The 11,404-nt window shown below is 59.2% G+C and overlaps 1 protein-coding gene across 1 annotated transcript; it reads right to left on the bottom strand.

The window, feature by feature from the left end:
• Positions 1-1,642: 1,642 nt before the first annotated feature.
• Positions 1,643-10,990, bottom strand: HTRA2 (HtrA serine peptidase 2). Its single transcript, XM_050895322.1, has 8 exons — positions 10,638-10,990; positions 8,444-8,648; positions 8,179-8,373; positions 7,879-7,911; positions 7,284-7,392; positions 6,369-6,438; positions 2,329-2,424; positions 1,643-2,017 (listed from the first exon to the last, which is right to left on the bottom strand). Exons 1-8 carry the CDS (start codon positions 10,988-10,990, stop codon positions 1,852-1,854), a joined length of 1,227 nt encoding a protein of 408 aa, XP_050751279.1. The 3' UTR covers positions 1,643-1,851.
• Between the last annotated feature and the right edge of the window lie 414 nt (positions 10,991-11,404).

Raw genomic sequence — 11,404 nt, 5'->3', positions numbered from 1 at the left:
TGAAGCAGCCCCACAGCACTGCACCGGAGGGAACAGACGGGGCCACCCTGGCGCAGCAGAGATGTGGTGAAGTGCTGGTTCCGCCACACCAGATGCAATGCTAATGTTACTTAGCAGAAAGCCCACTGTGGGGCTGTGAGCCAGGAGGACTGCAGTCGCACAGCAGAGATGGGCTGCCTCGACTGGTATGGAAGGGGCAGAGACACTCGGGGCGGAGAACAAGGACATGACATGAGGGCAAAGGGAGGGACACCCCAGCTCCTGCAGCTCTCGCACCTCAGCCAGGCGCTCTGGTCCCATCTGCAGCAGAGAACAGCACAGAGGCAGCTTCAGCCACCTCCACGTTGCTGGGGGACAGACTGCTCCTCCCTGTGCCCAGGGAGGAGGAGAGCGGCAGCCGGTGGCTGGGCTGGGGCAGGCCCTGGCTCCAGGCAGTGGAAAGCACTGCGGTCAGCACTGCCGGAGCAGCTATGTGAGAAACGCCGCCCGGCGTCTCAGTTATTTCCCCTGTGAGCAGCCGGCTGGGGCTTGCCAGGGGAGCAAATTCCTCTGGCGAGGCCAGGGCTGCCTGAAAGAAGGCCTGTTCTCCGGGGCCGGAGGAGTGCAGGGGGGGAGCAGCAGCTCAGAGCCGCCCTTCGCCACAGCACCCCCAAGGAACTGTGCTTCTTTCATCTCCTAAAAATAACAGGCAGGGGCGAGGGCTCGGGAGCCCCGTCACGGGCAGGGCCTGGCTCGACACACGCATTCCTCCTGCCGGAGCTGGGCCGGACACAGCGCCTCAAGGCAGCCCTCGCCACAGAGCTGCCTGCCTCCCACAGCCTCTGGCAGGGGCCGGAGCAGAGCAGGGGCTCTTCCAGGAAAGCGAGGAACAGCCGGAGCTGCTCCTTCCCAGAAGGGCCGGCCAGGCTCTTGGCCACCAGCTGCAGAGCACAGGGAGGGCCCCAACTGTCCCCAGGGGCCAGGCTGCGTGCGTGGGAGAGCAGCGCTCCAGCACGGACAGACACCGGGCTGGGGGAGGGACAGGCAGTGCCAACGAGGTACGCGTAGCCCCGGTACAGGCTCCCACCTTCGGCCCTCCTGAACATCAGGGCCAGCGAGATGCTGCCCCAGCCATCTCAGAGTCCAGCATCGACACCCCTTTCACCATGGCCCAGGAAGCTGCTTCATGGGTGCAGATGTGGATGCAGACCTTAGAGCATTTGCAATGCTCCCAGTGGAAGCAATTTGACCAGATGGACATCTGCCGCGTCCCTCTGGCCTCGTGGGCACAGCCACAGCAGCGAGCGCTGCCAAGGACCAGCTCAGCTGGCACACCAGGGAGGCAGGGAAAGCCATCCCGGCAAAGCCTGTTCCACAGCAGCTCCAGGGCTGCTCTCACTTGCAGAGGAGGTGGCCTCACGAGCCACGGCTTGACGGGTGCCTGCATGTTACAGACGGAGGAGTCAGATCCCAGCCTGTGCGGGTACTGAGTGGGTGGCAGGACACCTCTAACACCAAGGAGGTCCCTGGGGGCACAGCTCCTCCCCAGCTGGAAGGACTCACGTGAGGACTGACAGGAGCGGCAGGGTCCCACACAGCCCAGACTCCCCTAGGCAACTGCCGCTGCCATGGAAGGAGGCCACATGGCACTGGGGGGTCCCTAGAAAAGTGCTTTATTTGAGTACAGAGGGGAACGGTTGCACCATGAGTCCACCCAAGCACTGGGCCGGGCCCCTCTACCTGGCCCCTTCCAGTCCCTCACAAGCTCTCAGTCTCTCCCTGACCAGCGCACAGACGCGGCTCAGTCCTGTGTCCTTGGCTCTCGGCCAGCACGGCCAGCCAGCGCCTGCAGCGGCCTGCACCACAGCACCGCTACTCCGTGACCTCAGGGACAACGCTCACCAGCAAAGTGTCGTAGCCACGCCGCACCAGCAAGGCCAGGCTCTGCTGTGTCCGTACTGCCTCATACACATCCTCCGCACGGCGCGATGCCTGCCCGTTGATCTCCAGCACGACGTCACCTGCCTTCATCCCTGCCCTGTGGGGAGCATGATGACAGAAGCGCATAGTGGGCGAAACAGACACTCAGCTTCGTCTTCCCAGAAGGAAGGAGAGCCAGGCACTACAGGAGGCTTGGGCTGCTGCACCAGGCGTTCCTCCAGCCACCTAAGTACCTTGGCCAACAGGACACCAAGCCTGGGCAAGGGTCACCAGTTGGTTTCTGCTGCAGACTGACAGCTGCAGGGCCCAAGCCCTGCTGCGCTGGAGCAAAACACTCAGAGCTAAATACATCCCATCCTGCGTAGTTGCTCTCTCATGCCACCCCCCAAGGCACAGGGCAGCACTTACTGATGGGCCGGGGAGCCAATGATCACCTTGTGGATTAGCACTCCGTAGGAGACGTCAGGGAAGCTGGGGTCACGCAGCTTCAGCTCAGCCAGGATGCTGCAGAGTCAAAAATCAGCATCAGATAAGGAGCTGGGAGGCAGAGCAGGGCTCCCACCCCACCATGGCTGCACAGGCTTGGAGACCACGGCGCAGAACCTCTCCTCCTGCCTCCCTGCACACTGCTGAGCACAAGCAACCAGCTGCAAACCCCAGGGGCACCCCAACACCACCATCTTCCTGTCAAAGACTAGAGGACAAAAGTCCTAACTGCACCAGGGAGAGCTGGCAACTACCAGAGCAGCTGCCAGCTGGATCACAGCTGCTGGCGACGCACGTCCCCTGTCTGAGCAGCCCCACGTCGGGCCACCCTTCCTGGTATCGGATCTACCCCTCCCCTGCTGCAGTTTCACTTCTCTGCCTTCGGCGGGTAGGACACAGAACAAAAGCTACGCCCCTTATTTTTGCCAGATGTGTCAAGCAGAGGTGTACCCACATCTCTCCTCCGGAGTCTATAGACTAAACAATCCCAGTTCCTCCAATCCTCCCGCAGATTAGGTTTTCTAAAAGTAGCTTAAATTCTGCACCTCTCACTGCTCCTCTTTGGACTCTCTCCAAATGCTCCTCACCCCTCCTGAAAGTGTCGAGAACTGGACACAGCACTCCAGCTGGATCTCACCAGAGTGGAGGGACCATGTAAACAGCATTCTTCCCTCAAACACTGTGAATCAGCTCTGATCCACTGCAGCCCCAGAAATTCTCTGTCTCTCTGCCCAGCTCCTTGCTCCTCATCAGGTACCTGTTCAGTCAGCTATGGCTCCCCACTTTGCAATGGTCCTTTCTGAACTCTACTGTACTTTTTCACAGACCTTTGCAAGCTGCCACCCCTTCTTGATTCCACAGGATCACAGCATGGTTGAGGTTGGAACGGACCTCTTGAGATCATCTAGCCCAACCCCCCTGCTCAAGCAGGCTCAGTCAGAGCAGGTTGCCCAGGACCGTGTCCAGTCAGGTTTTGAGTATCTCCAAGGTTGGAGACTCTCCAACCTCTCCAGGCAACCTGTGCCAGGCTTTGACCACCCTCCTCACAGTAAAAAAGTGATTTCTTGTGTTCAGATGTCATCTCACATGCTTCAGTTTGTGCCCGTTGCCTCTTGTCCTGTCACTGGGCACTACTGATAGAACTACCGATTTGATGTGGTCTGCATGTTTACTATGTCAAGTCTGCTTCTTCGCCTCAGTCACTAAAGCTGAACAATACAGGCCCTTAAGCAGGTCTCTGTACAAACACAGTAAATGCGTGATTTTAGGCTACACAGGACTAAGTGTGGCTGCACCTGGTTGTGGTGGGTTGTTGACCCAGGCTGGCAGGTAAGTCCCCACCCAGTTGCTCGGTCACTTCCCCAGCAGGATAGGGGAAAAAATTTGAAGGGCAAAAGCAAGAAAACTTGTGGGTCTCGATAAAGATAATTTAACAGGCGAAGAAAGAAAAGGAAAAAAAAAAAGGGGGGGTGAGGGGGGGAAGGCAAGTGACGCAAAGGCACTCACTGACCACCTCCCACCAGCAGACTGATGCCCAGCCAATTCCTGAGCAATGGCCTCCTTGGAAAAAACTCCTCCTAGTTTTATTGCTGAGCACGACGTCATACGGCATGGTCAGTTCAGGTCAGCTGTCCTGGCTGTGTCCCCTCCCAGCCTCCTCCCTGGGGATGCCGAGTGAGAAACAGAGCAGGCCTTGACGCTGAGTAAGATTTTTCTTCTGTAAAGTTTTCTAGTTGCTCTTTTGAACCCTACAACATCAAAAAGTTCTATCACACATTGCATGAAGGACCAACCCATGTTTTAGACATCCCTCTAGTAACACCCCTGACCAGCAACACACCCCAGCAGCAGTTTCATGTAGAACGTGTTCCCAATAATCAGCGTCTCTTTCCCTTGCTGTTCTCAAAGTCCTTTGCTCAGTCCCTACTTACTCCACACTGTGAGATGATTGCAGAGGGCTGTGCTAGCCAGGGCCCTGTCTCTTCCCGTGGCTTTTTGTGGCCAAGGCGAGGGTACCTACAAGCTCCACCACAGCTGAGCTCAAAGCCACTGGCACACCTCTGTTCCCTTCAGGCAGCAGAGCAAAGGCCTGGTGTCTCAGGAAGCTCCTGCCTGCCAGACAATCTGTGCAGCAGGACCAGGATGCCAAGGAGCTTGTACCCAACATGGAGCTTCTCCTTCTTCCTGTGCTAGGGCAAGTTTCTGGCCTTTCGAACGAGCACGTTCAGACAGTGTAACCACCCGATTCCAAAGCGAGCAATCCCTTGCTGGGAGATCATCCAAGCAACTGGACACAAACAAGCCTTGCAGTCAGATGGTTTCCCAGGACCAGCTGCGAGACTGCTCGCTGGCTGTGCTGAAGCTGGACCCGCTTCTGAGGAGCCAGGTCCTAAGCATTTCACGCTTCTTCCCTGACAGACTTCGTCCTGCATGCAGTCCCGTGAAGGAGGAGGAGGTTGGGCTCCCACATCCCACAGGTTTTGCTGAGTACCAGCACCATCTACTGGGCACCTACTGGGCATGCCAGCAATACTGACGGTGTTCCTTGCACCCAGCCCACGGCCCCGAACCTCAGGAGACACAGCGCATCTGCTCCTCCGTTTGTGTCCCAGGCAGGAACCCCTGCTCATGGTGTCCAGAGGTGCAGGCAGCCCACAAACCCAACCAACACACAGAGGCCACGAGAGCTTTAGCAAGGGCAGAGCACAGCCCTGAAAGGGGTTTCTGCCACGCACGCTACAACCACCAACCCCACTAGCATGCTGAGCCCCAAGTGTCAGTTAAAGGTCTCTTGAAAGATGGCTGCAAGAGCCAAGGAACCAGAGCAGGCACTCTGTCCTTGAGAAGAACTGCTCTCAGAGGTGATAGTGCAGGTCCAGCATGCTCCTAACATGTGCGCTTGCTGCACCTAGGAGGCTGCTGGCAGGCATTCAGGTATAGCTCCTGCAGCAATTTCCTCCCAGGGCTCGCAGCCCTGAGCAGAGCTCCCTGCAGGCCTGACCAGGGCTGCCCAGCCCTCAGCAGGGCACAGCTGCCGCTGCCTGCAGGGCACCAGTCTCAGGGTGCTCGCTGGGCAGCCAAGGCCACAGCCATGTCTTGGGGACCAGCTGACGCAAGGGCAGCAGGTGATCCTTCTATCACACCCAAGCAGGTCGTCTGTCCGCAGTCCTCTTTGCTGATCAGAGCATTCCTTGAGATGCAGAGATAACACGATGCCCTTGCCAAGCCATAGCCATGAGGCTGAGGAGTCTCAGATCCACAAGAAGTCATCCTCTTCCCGCTTGCCAGTGCTGTACTGATCAGCACCATGATGACTTCTCTCCAGAGGCAGCACCCAGCCTTCCTCCTGAAACCCAGGAGCCTCACACCACCCCCTGGGTGGCAGCCACGCCGTGTGTGCCAACACAGCCTGCTCTCCTGCCCGTTTACCCCCTCCCTCAGTCGACTCTACTGCAGGCAAACTCGCCATTTCTTATTCTGAAAGTCCCACATTTTAGAACTGTTTCTGCACCACAGCAATTCACCTGGTAGATCCCTCCTCCCAGAAAGTACAACTTGCCCAACTGTTTCATCACAACTTTCAGTTGGCACGTTGCGTATCTATTAATTACACAATGTTTCTGGTGGCTTTTCATTCACACTGTGTTGCAAGGGCTCTTTATCGAACTCCTCCCTATGGCAATTATAGACTGATCTGGCACGCTGCGGGGCAGGTTCAGGGACTTTTTATCTGCTTACAGATTCTGCCACAAGTGTAGAAACTTGCAAGCTTCTAATTTACCTCTGACACAGCCTAGAGTCTAAACACAACACGAGCACAAAGAGATTTGAGAGTGAATGCTTAAGCTGTGAAGACAATCCTCCCAAAAACAGGCACTGTCAGTTAGTTTGGAAGATCCCATCACACAGTCACCACGCCCCAACGAGACCGGTCTGTTGGCCCCCGACCTTAGAACACATACCTTGGTGTAAGAGTCAGCATCATCACCCCTATGTAACGGCGCTTTGTCTCTGCATTGCCAAACCAAGAGCCTGTCGAAGGAAAGGACATCAAATGACAAGGCTGAAAACAGATGGGCACTCAAAATAGTGCTGGGCTGAGCCAGCTGAGTCTCAAAGCCCGCATGCCTCAAGGCAGACATCATGTGGAGAGAGTCATTCTGATTCCCTACCAACAGCTTATTTAAGTTCCATTTACCAGTTAGAGCTTTATAGGTATTGCATACTTTGCTTTCCTGGTTTGAGTTGTCATTTTTTTGACTCAGAGTATCACTGCACAGTGTCAATGTGAGAACCAGATAGCAAGTCTGCATTAAATAAATTATCACAAACACAAAGGAACAAAAAGAGGCAGTGTTCTACATGACTAAATTAACTACCTGTCCTTTACGATACAGCTGAATCCTGCACCTGCATTTCCATTAGTACACACAAGGCTAAGTAGCTCCCAGTTTCCAGGTCATCCTTTCCCTTTTTGAACACCAACAAGTGGTCCACTGATTTTCCCATATGTTGAGATCTAATGAAAAGTAGCAATGGACAAAAAAAAGAATCCTCACCTACTCCTGGGGACTTAAGTGCAAGCTACTTGGGACACTTTAAAAGTCTTTATCTGCAGCAGATGCAGGCCAGCATCCTCCTTGCAGTTTGTTAGGCCCCTGCGGGCAGGGAAGTAGTAGCACAGCTTTCCCATGGCAGAGGGGAGTTTCATGCCAGGTGGGAGAATCTTCTTACCCCCGAAGACTCTTTCTGCCGCTCCGCTTGCCCTTCTCTCAGAAGAAGGGCCCGGAGCCCAGCTGTGCCCGAGCTTCCCTCTTTCATCCTCCTCCTTCTGGCCTCCTTCCCCCAATACCCGAGCAGGGGGGCACCCAACTCACTTTTGCGCTGCTCCTCCTTTTGCAGGAACTTCCGCAGCCGGTCTGAGGGGATGGCAAAAGAGATGCCTGACGTCACCTTCATAGTGTTCACCCCAATCACTTCGCCATCCTGCAGAGGAAAGGGCACTGTGCTATCCAGCCTGCATCGTCGTGGAGAGGAGGGGAACTACTGCCCAAGCCTGGAGTCCCGCCTGTGTGCTCATCCCTTCCCAGCCTGCTTCTTCTGCAGCCTGTCTGACCCTGCTGAGGCTGGGCAGGGACCAGTCCCACGGGCTACAGCCCACACAGCCCCTCCCTCTGCCCTGCCAGCATCAGCCAAGCCAGCCTCACCAGGGCAGGGCTTGGCTCCGCCACGCCACAGTCCCATCGGCTCAGGCTCCCCGAAACAGACGCTGCACAGGGCTCCCACACTGGGCTGATCCCCTGCTCCTCCTCACAAGGAGCCTGGAGCCTGCACAGTCCCTCCCTCCCTCCCAGCAGCTGCAGCACCCACAAGTGCTCCCACTGAGGGGCAGCAAGCCCCAGGGGGCACAGACTGAAGGGCACGCGGCACATCTCTGCCCCGGCCAGCGAGGGTGCAAGCAGGAGAACTTACCAAGTTGACAAGGGGGCCCCCGGAGTTCCCAAACTGCAGCAGAGGAGAAAGCAGTAAACAGGCCATGAAAGCAACATCCTCGCACAGCGGGACCCGCGGCAGGGAGGCAGAGTCCAGAGAACAGGGTCAGGCCGAGAAATGCAGCCAGCACCCAGGTGACCGGCCAGAATTCCTTCATCGCCCTGTGTTCCAGCCTCCTCTGACCTCACGACACCCACAGCCCTTCCCCAGCTCCCCCCTCCCCAAAGAGGGCAGCCGGGATGAGGTGCCAACCCGCCGTGCACCGCAAGCTCCCCTTACATCGATAGCAGCATCAGTCTGGATGTACTCCATGTCAGAGGCGGTCAGGCCCAGCTCCCGGCTGCCCCGCTGGGCAGAGCTGACGATGCCGGAGGTGATGGTGTTCTGCAGGGCGAACGGGCTGCCCATGGCCACCACGAACTCTCCCTGCCGCACCTCGGAAGAGCGCCCAAGGGGCAGGGTGGGCAGTGCGTGCTGGAAGAGAGCAGGACAGTGAGCGGATGGGAGGGAATGAAGGGAGCATCTCCACAACCGTGATGCACACCTTAGGCTTGATCTTGATGGTAGCGATGTCTGCAACCTGGTCCACGTCCTGCACCACGGCGTCATACTGCTCGCCGCTGGCCAGCTTCACCCTCACGCGCCGCCGGTTCGCCACCACGTGTGCGTTGGTCACAATGAGCCCATCCGGAGACACCAGGAAACCCGAGCCATTAGAGATGGGCACATCACGGCCCGAAAAGGGATGCCTGCAAGGTGGGCACAGGTCAGGGAGGGGTGGCAGGGACCCTGAGGGGACTGGTGGGGACTCTGGGGAGGGCAGGCAGGCGCCAGGCAGACTGGGTGGCCCAGACTGGTAGGCCTGGAAAGAAGCAGGGGATAGCGAGGATGTCTGGGCAACGGCACGATGGGGGAGATTCCTTCGCGCCCCCATGAAAGGTCCTCATCTCAAGAGTCTGCACAAACACGCTCACAACAGGGGAACAAGCAGGAAGAATCACGAGCCCGCGCACAACTGCAAAGGTACGATCCCGCTGGGACTACAGAGGCACGGTGGGAACCTTGCAGGAGTGGAGAGCTGCAATGGATGGCACAGGCTCTTTGGGAAAGAGCGGCAAGGAGGAGGGGGTGTGATCTGCGCAAAGAAGTAGCCTGAACACACAGAGCCTTGCCTCGGAGCACGTAATAACTACCTGGGAGGTGATGGGTACATCTTTAGACAGCTAGAGGAAGACTCACGATTGCAGGCCCTGGTCCCCATGGGGGACGTCAACCACCCTGACCTCTGCAGGAAGACCTGGTGCTGAGTGGGACAAGGGACCTAGTCACACAAGACACAGAAAGGGCTGAGGTGATCGGTGCCTTTTTGCCTGGTTCCTTGGGCCTCCCAAGTTCCTGTGCCCTGAGGAAGAGTCTGTGGGAATGCAGCATTACACAGAAGAAGATCAAGAGAGGGACCGCTGAAGCCAACTGGACACGCACAAGTCCATGGCACCAGACAGGATACACACGAGAGGGATGGCTGATGTCCCTGTGAGCGCTCAAATGTCACAGTGGTAAAGGGGGGCTCCTGATGGCTGGAAAAACGCAAATGTCACACCAGCCTGCACGATCGCCAAGAAAGAGGGTCCTGAAAACTGCAGGTCAGTCAGCTTCGCCCCTGTCTCTGGGAAAGTTACGGAGCAAACGCTCCCAGAAACCGCTTCCCGGCACACAGCACACAAGAGGAGGACTGGGAGCAGCCAGCGCAGGCTTACCAATGGCAAATCATGGCTGACCAACCTGGCTGGCTTCTGCAGTCAGATGAGTGGCTGTGCAGATACGGGGTGAGCAGCAGATATTGTTTACCTTTAGCAGGCTTTCAGCACGGTCTGCTGCAGTACCCTTCTAGCCATGCAGGCAACGCGCAGGCTGATAATCAGATAAGGTGAATGCAGAATTGGCTGGACCACCAAGCCACAAGTCCAGCTGGTGGTCAGCTACTAACACCGTGCCTCAGGAACTGAGAGAAGGGCCAGCACCATTTAACGCATTTCATGTTCATGAACCAGAGGATGGGACACTGCACACACTCAGCAAGCCTGCAGGTGACACCACGCTGCAGGGAGCGGTCAACAAGCTGAAGGGCAGAGCTACTATTCAGAGGTGCCTTGACAGGCTGGAGATGCAGAATGGCAAGAACATTATGGAGCTCAAAGGTAAATACAAAGTCATGCTCCTGGGACAGAGTAATCCTGCGCCACAGGATAGCCTGGGGCCGCTGCCTAGAAGGCAGCTTTGCTGAAACGGTCCTGGAGCACAAGAAAGTGGCAGTGCGGCAGCAGCGTGTTCCTGTGGCAGAGGCCAACCGTGTGCCGGCTGCGTGCGCAGGCAACGGGGAGAGGGGACAGATCCGTCCCTCCCGCGGCACCTGTGGGACCCACCTGGATGCCGTGCCCGGTGCAGCCTGCCTGGGACACGAGATGGGGCGGCCGCGGGAGAGGCCAGCGGAGGCCCCGGAGGTGGCCGGGGCGGGGGGCTGCACTGCGCAGGGAGGCTGTGCAGCCGGGGGGACGGGGAGGGTTGGGGGATCCCTCCCTGGGGGCTGCGGGGAGGACGGGACCAGACCCTTCTCGGAGGGGTTGGACGGGAGGGGACCGGGACAGGGTCAAGAAAGAAACTTCCCCGCCGGGTAAGGGGGAAGCCGGCTGCGCAGGGGGATGTGGACCGGGCCGGGGGCGGCCGCCCGCTGCCGGTACCTGCCCACGATCTCCACGTAGACCAGCGCGGGTGCCGTCTTCTCCACCACGTCGGCGATGAAATTGAAGGCGGCGCGGGGCGAGGCGGGCGGCGGCGGGGCGGGCACGGCGGCGCGCAGCGCGGGCAGCGCGGGCCGGCGGCTGTCGCCCTCCCGGGCCCACAGCAGCACCAGCGCCGCCGCCCCGGCACCCAGCGCCGCCGCCAGCGCCCGGCCCCCGGCGGAGGAAGGAGGAGGAGAAGGAGGAGGCGGAGGAGGAGGCGGCGGAGCCTCGGCGGCCCCGCACAGTGCCCGGCACCAACGCACCGCGCCCGGCCGCAGCGGGACCCGCGCCCACCGCGCCAGCGCCGCCATGCTGCTCGGGCGCCCGCCCGCGGGGCACGCTGGGAGCTGAAGTCCCGCCCCGCCAGGCCCGCCGGGGAGGCGTGGCCTCGCCGCGGGGCACGCTGGGAGTCGTAGTCCTGAGGCGAACGCCTGCCGGAAGCTGTAGTCCGCCGCGGAGCACGCTGGGAGCTGTAGTCCCGCCACGAGCAGTGCCGGTAGCCGTAGCGCGGCCGCCGGCAGGGAAGGGCAGGGCGGCTTTGCGGCGAGAGCAGCTCACCGGGCCCGTCGGACCCGCCAACCGCCCACCCCGTGTCGCCGGCCGTCGAGGGCGCACGGCGAGAGGGAGGGAGCGGAGGGGCGGGGGGGGCGGCGCGGTGCACGCCGGGGCGGGGGGGCGGCGCGGTGCACGCCGGGAAGGCGCCGCGCCTCCCAGGCTGCCCCGCG

The sequence above is a fragment of the Gymnogyps californianus genome, chromosome 4 (assembly GCF_018139145.2).
Source record: "Gymnogyps californianus isolate 813 chromosome 4, ASM1813914v2, whole genome shotgun sequence".
Lineage (NCBI taxonomy): Eukaryota > Metazoa > Chordata > Aves > Accipitriformes > Cathartidae > Gymnogyps > Gymnogyps californianus.
This window is presented reverse-complemented; position numbering and strand designations above follow the sequence as displayed.

What these genes read in the sequence shown, in the direction of transcription:
- HTRA2 (XM_050895322.1), bottom strand. Translation starts at nt 10,990, where the DNA reads ATGGCGGCGCTGGCGCGGTGGGCGCGGGTCCCGCTGCGGCCGGGCGCG. An exon ending in GGGGCCCCCTTGTCAACTTG is followed by an intron (nt 7,393 to 7,878) that starts GTAAGTTCTCCT and finishes TTTCCTCTGCAG; the next exon opens with GATGGCGAAGTGATTGGGGT. An exon ending in AAAGGAGGAGCAGCGCAAAA is followed by an intron (nt 6,439 to 7,283) that starts GTGAGTTGGGTG and finishes TTCCTTCGACAG; the next exon opens with GCTCTTGGTTTGGCAATGCA.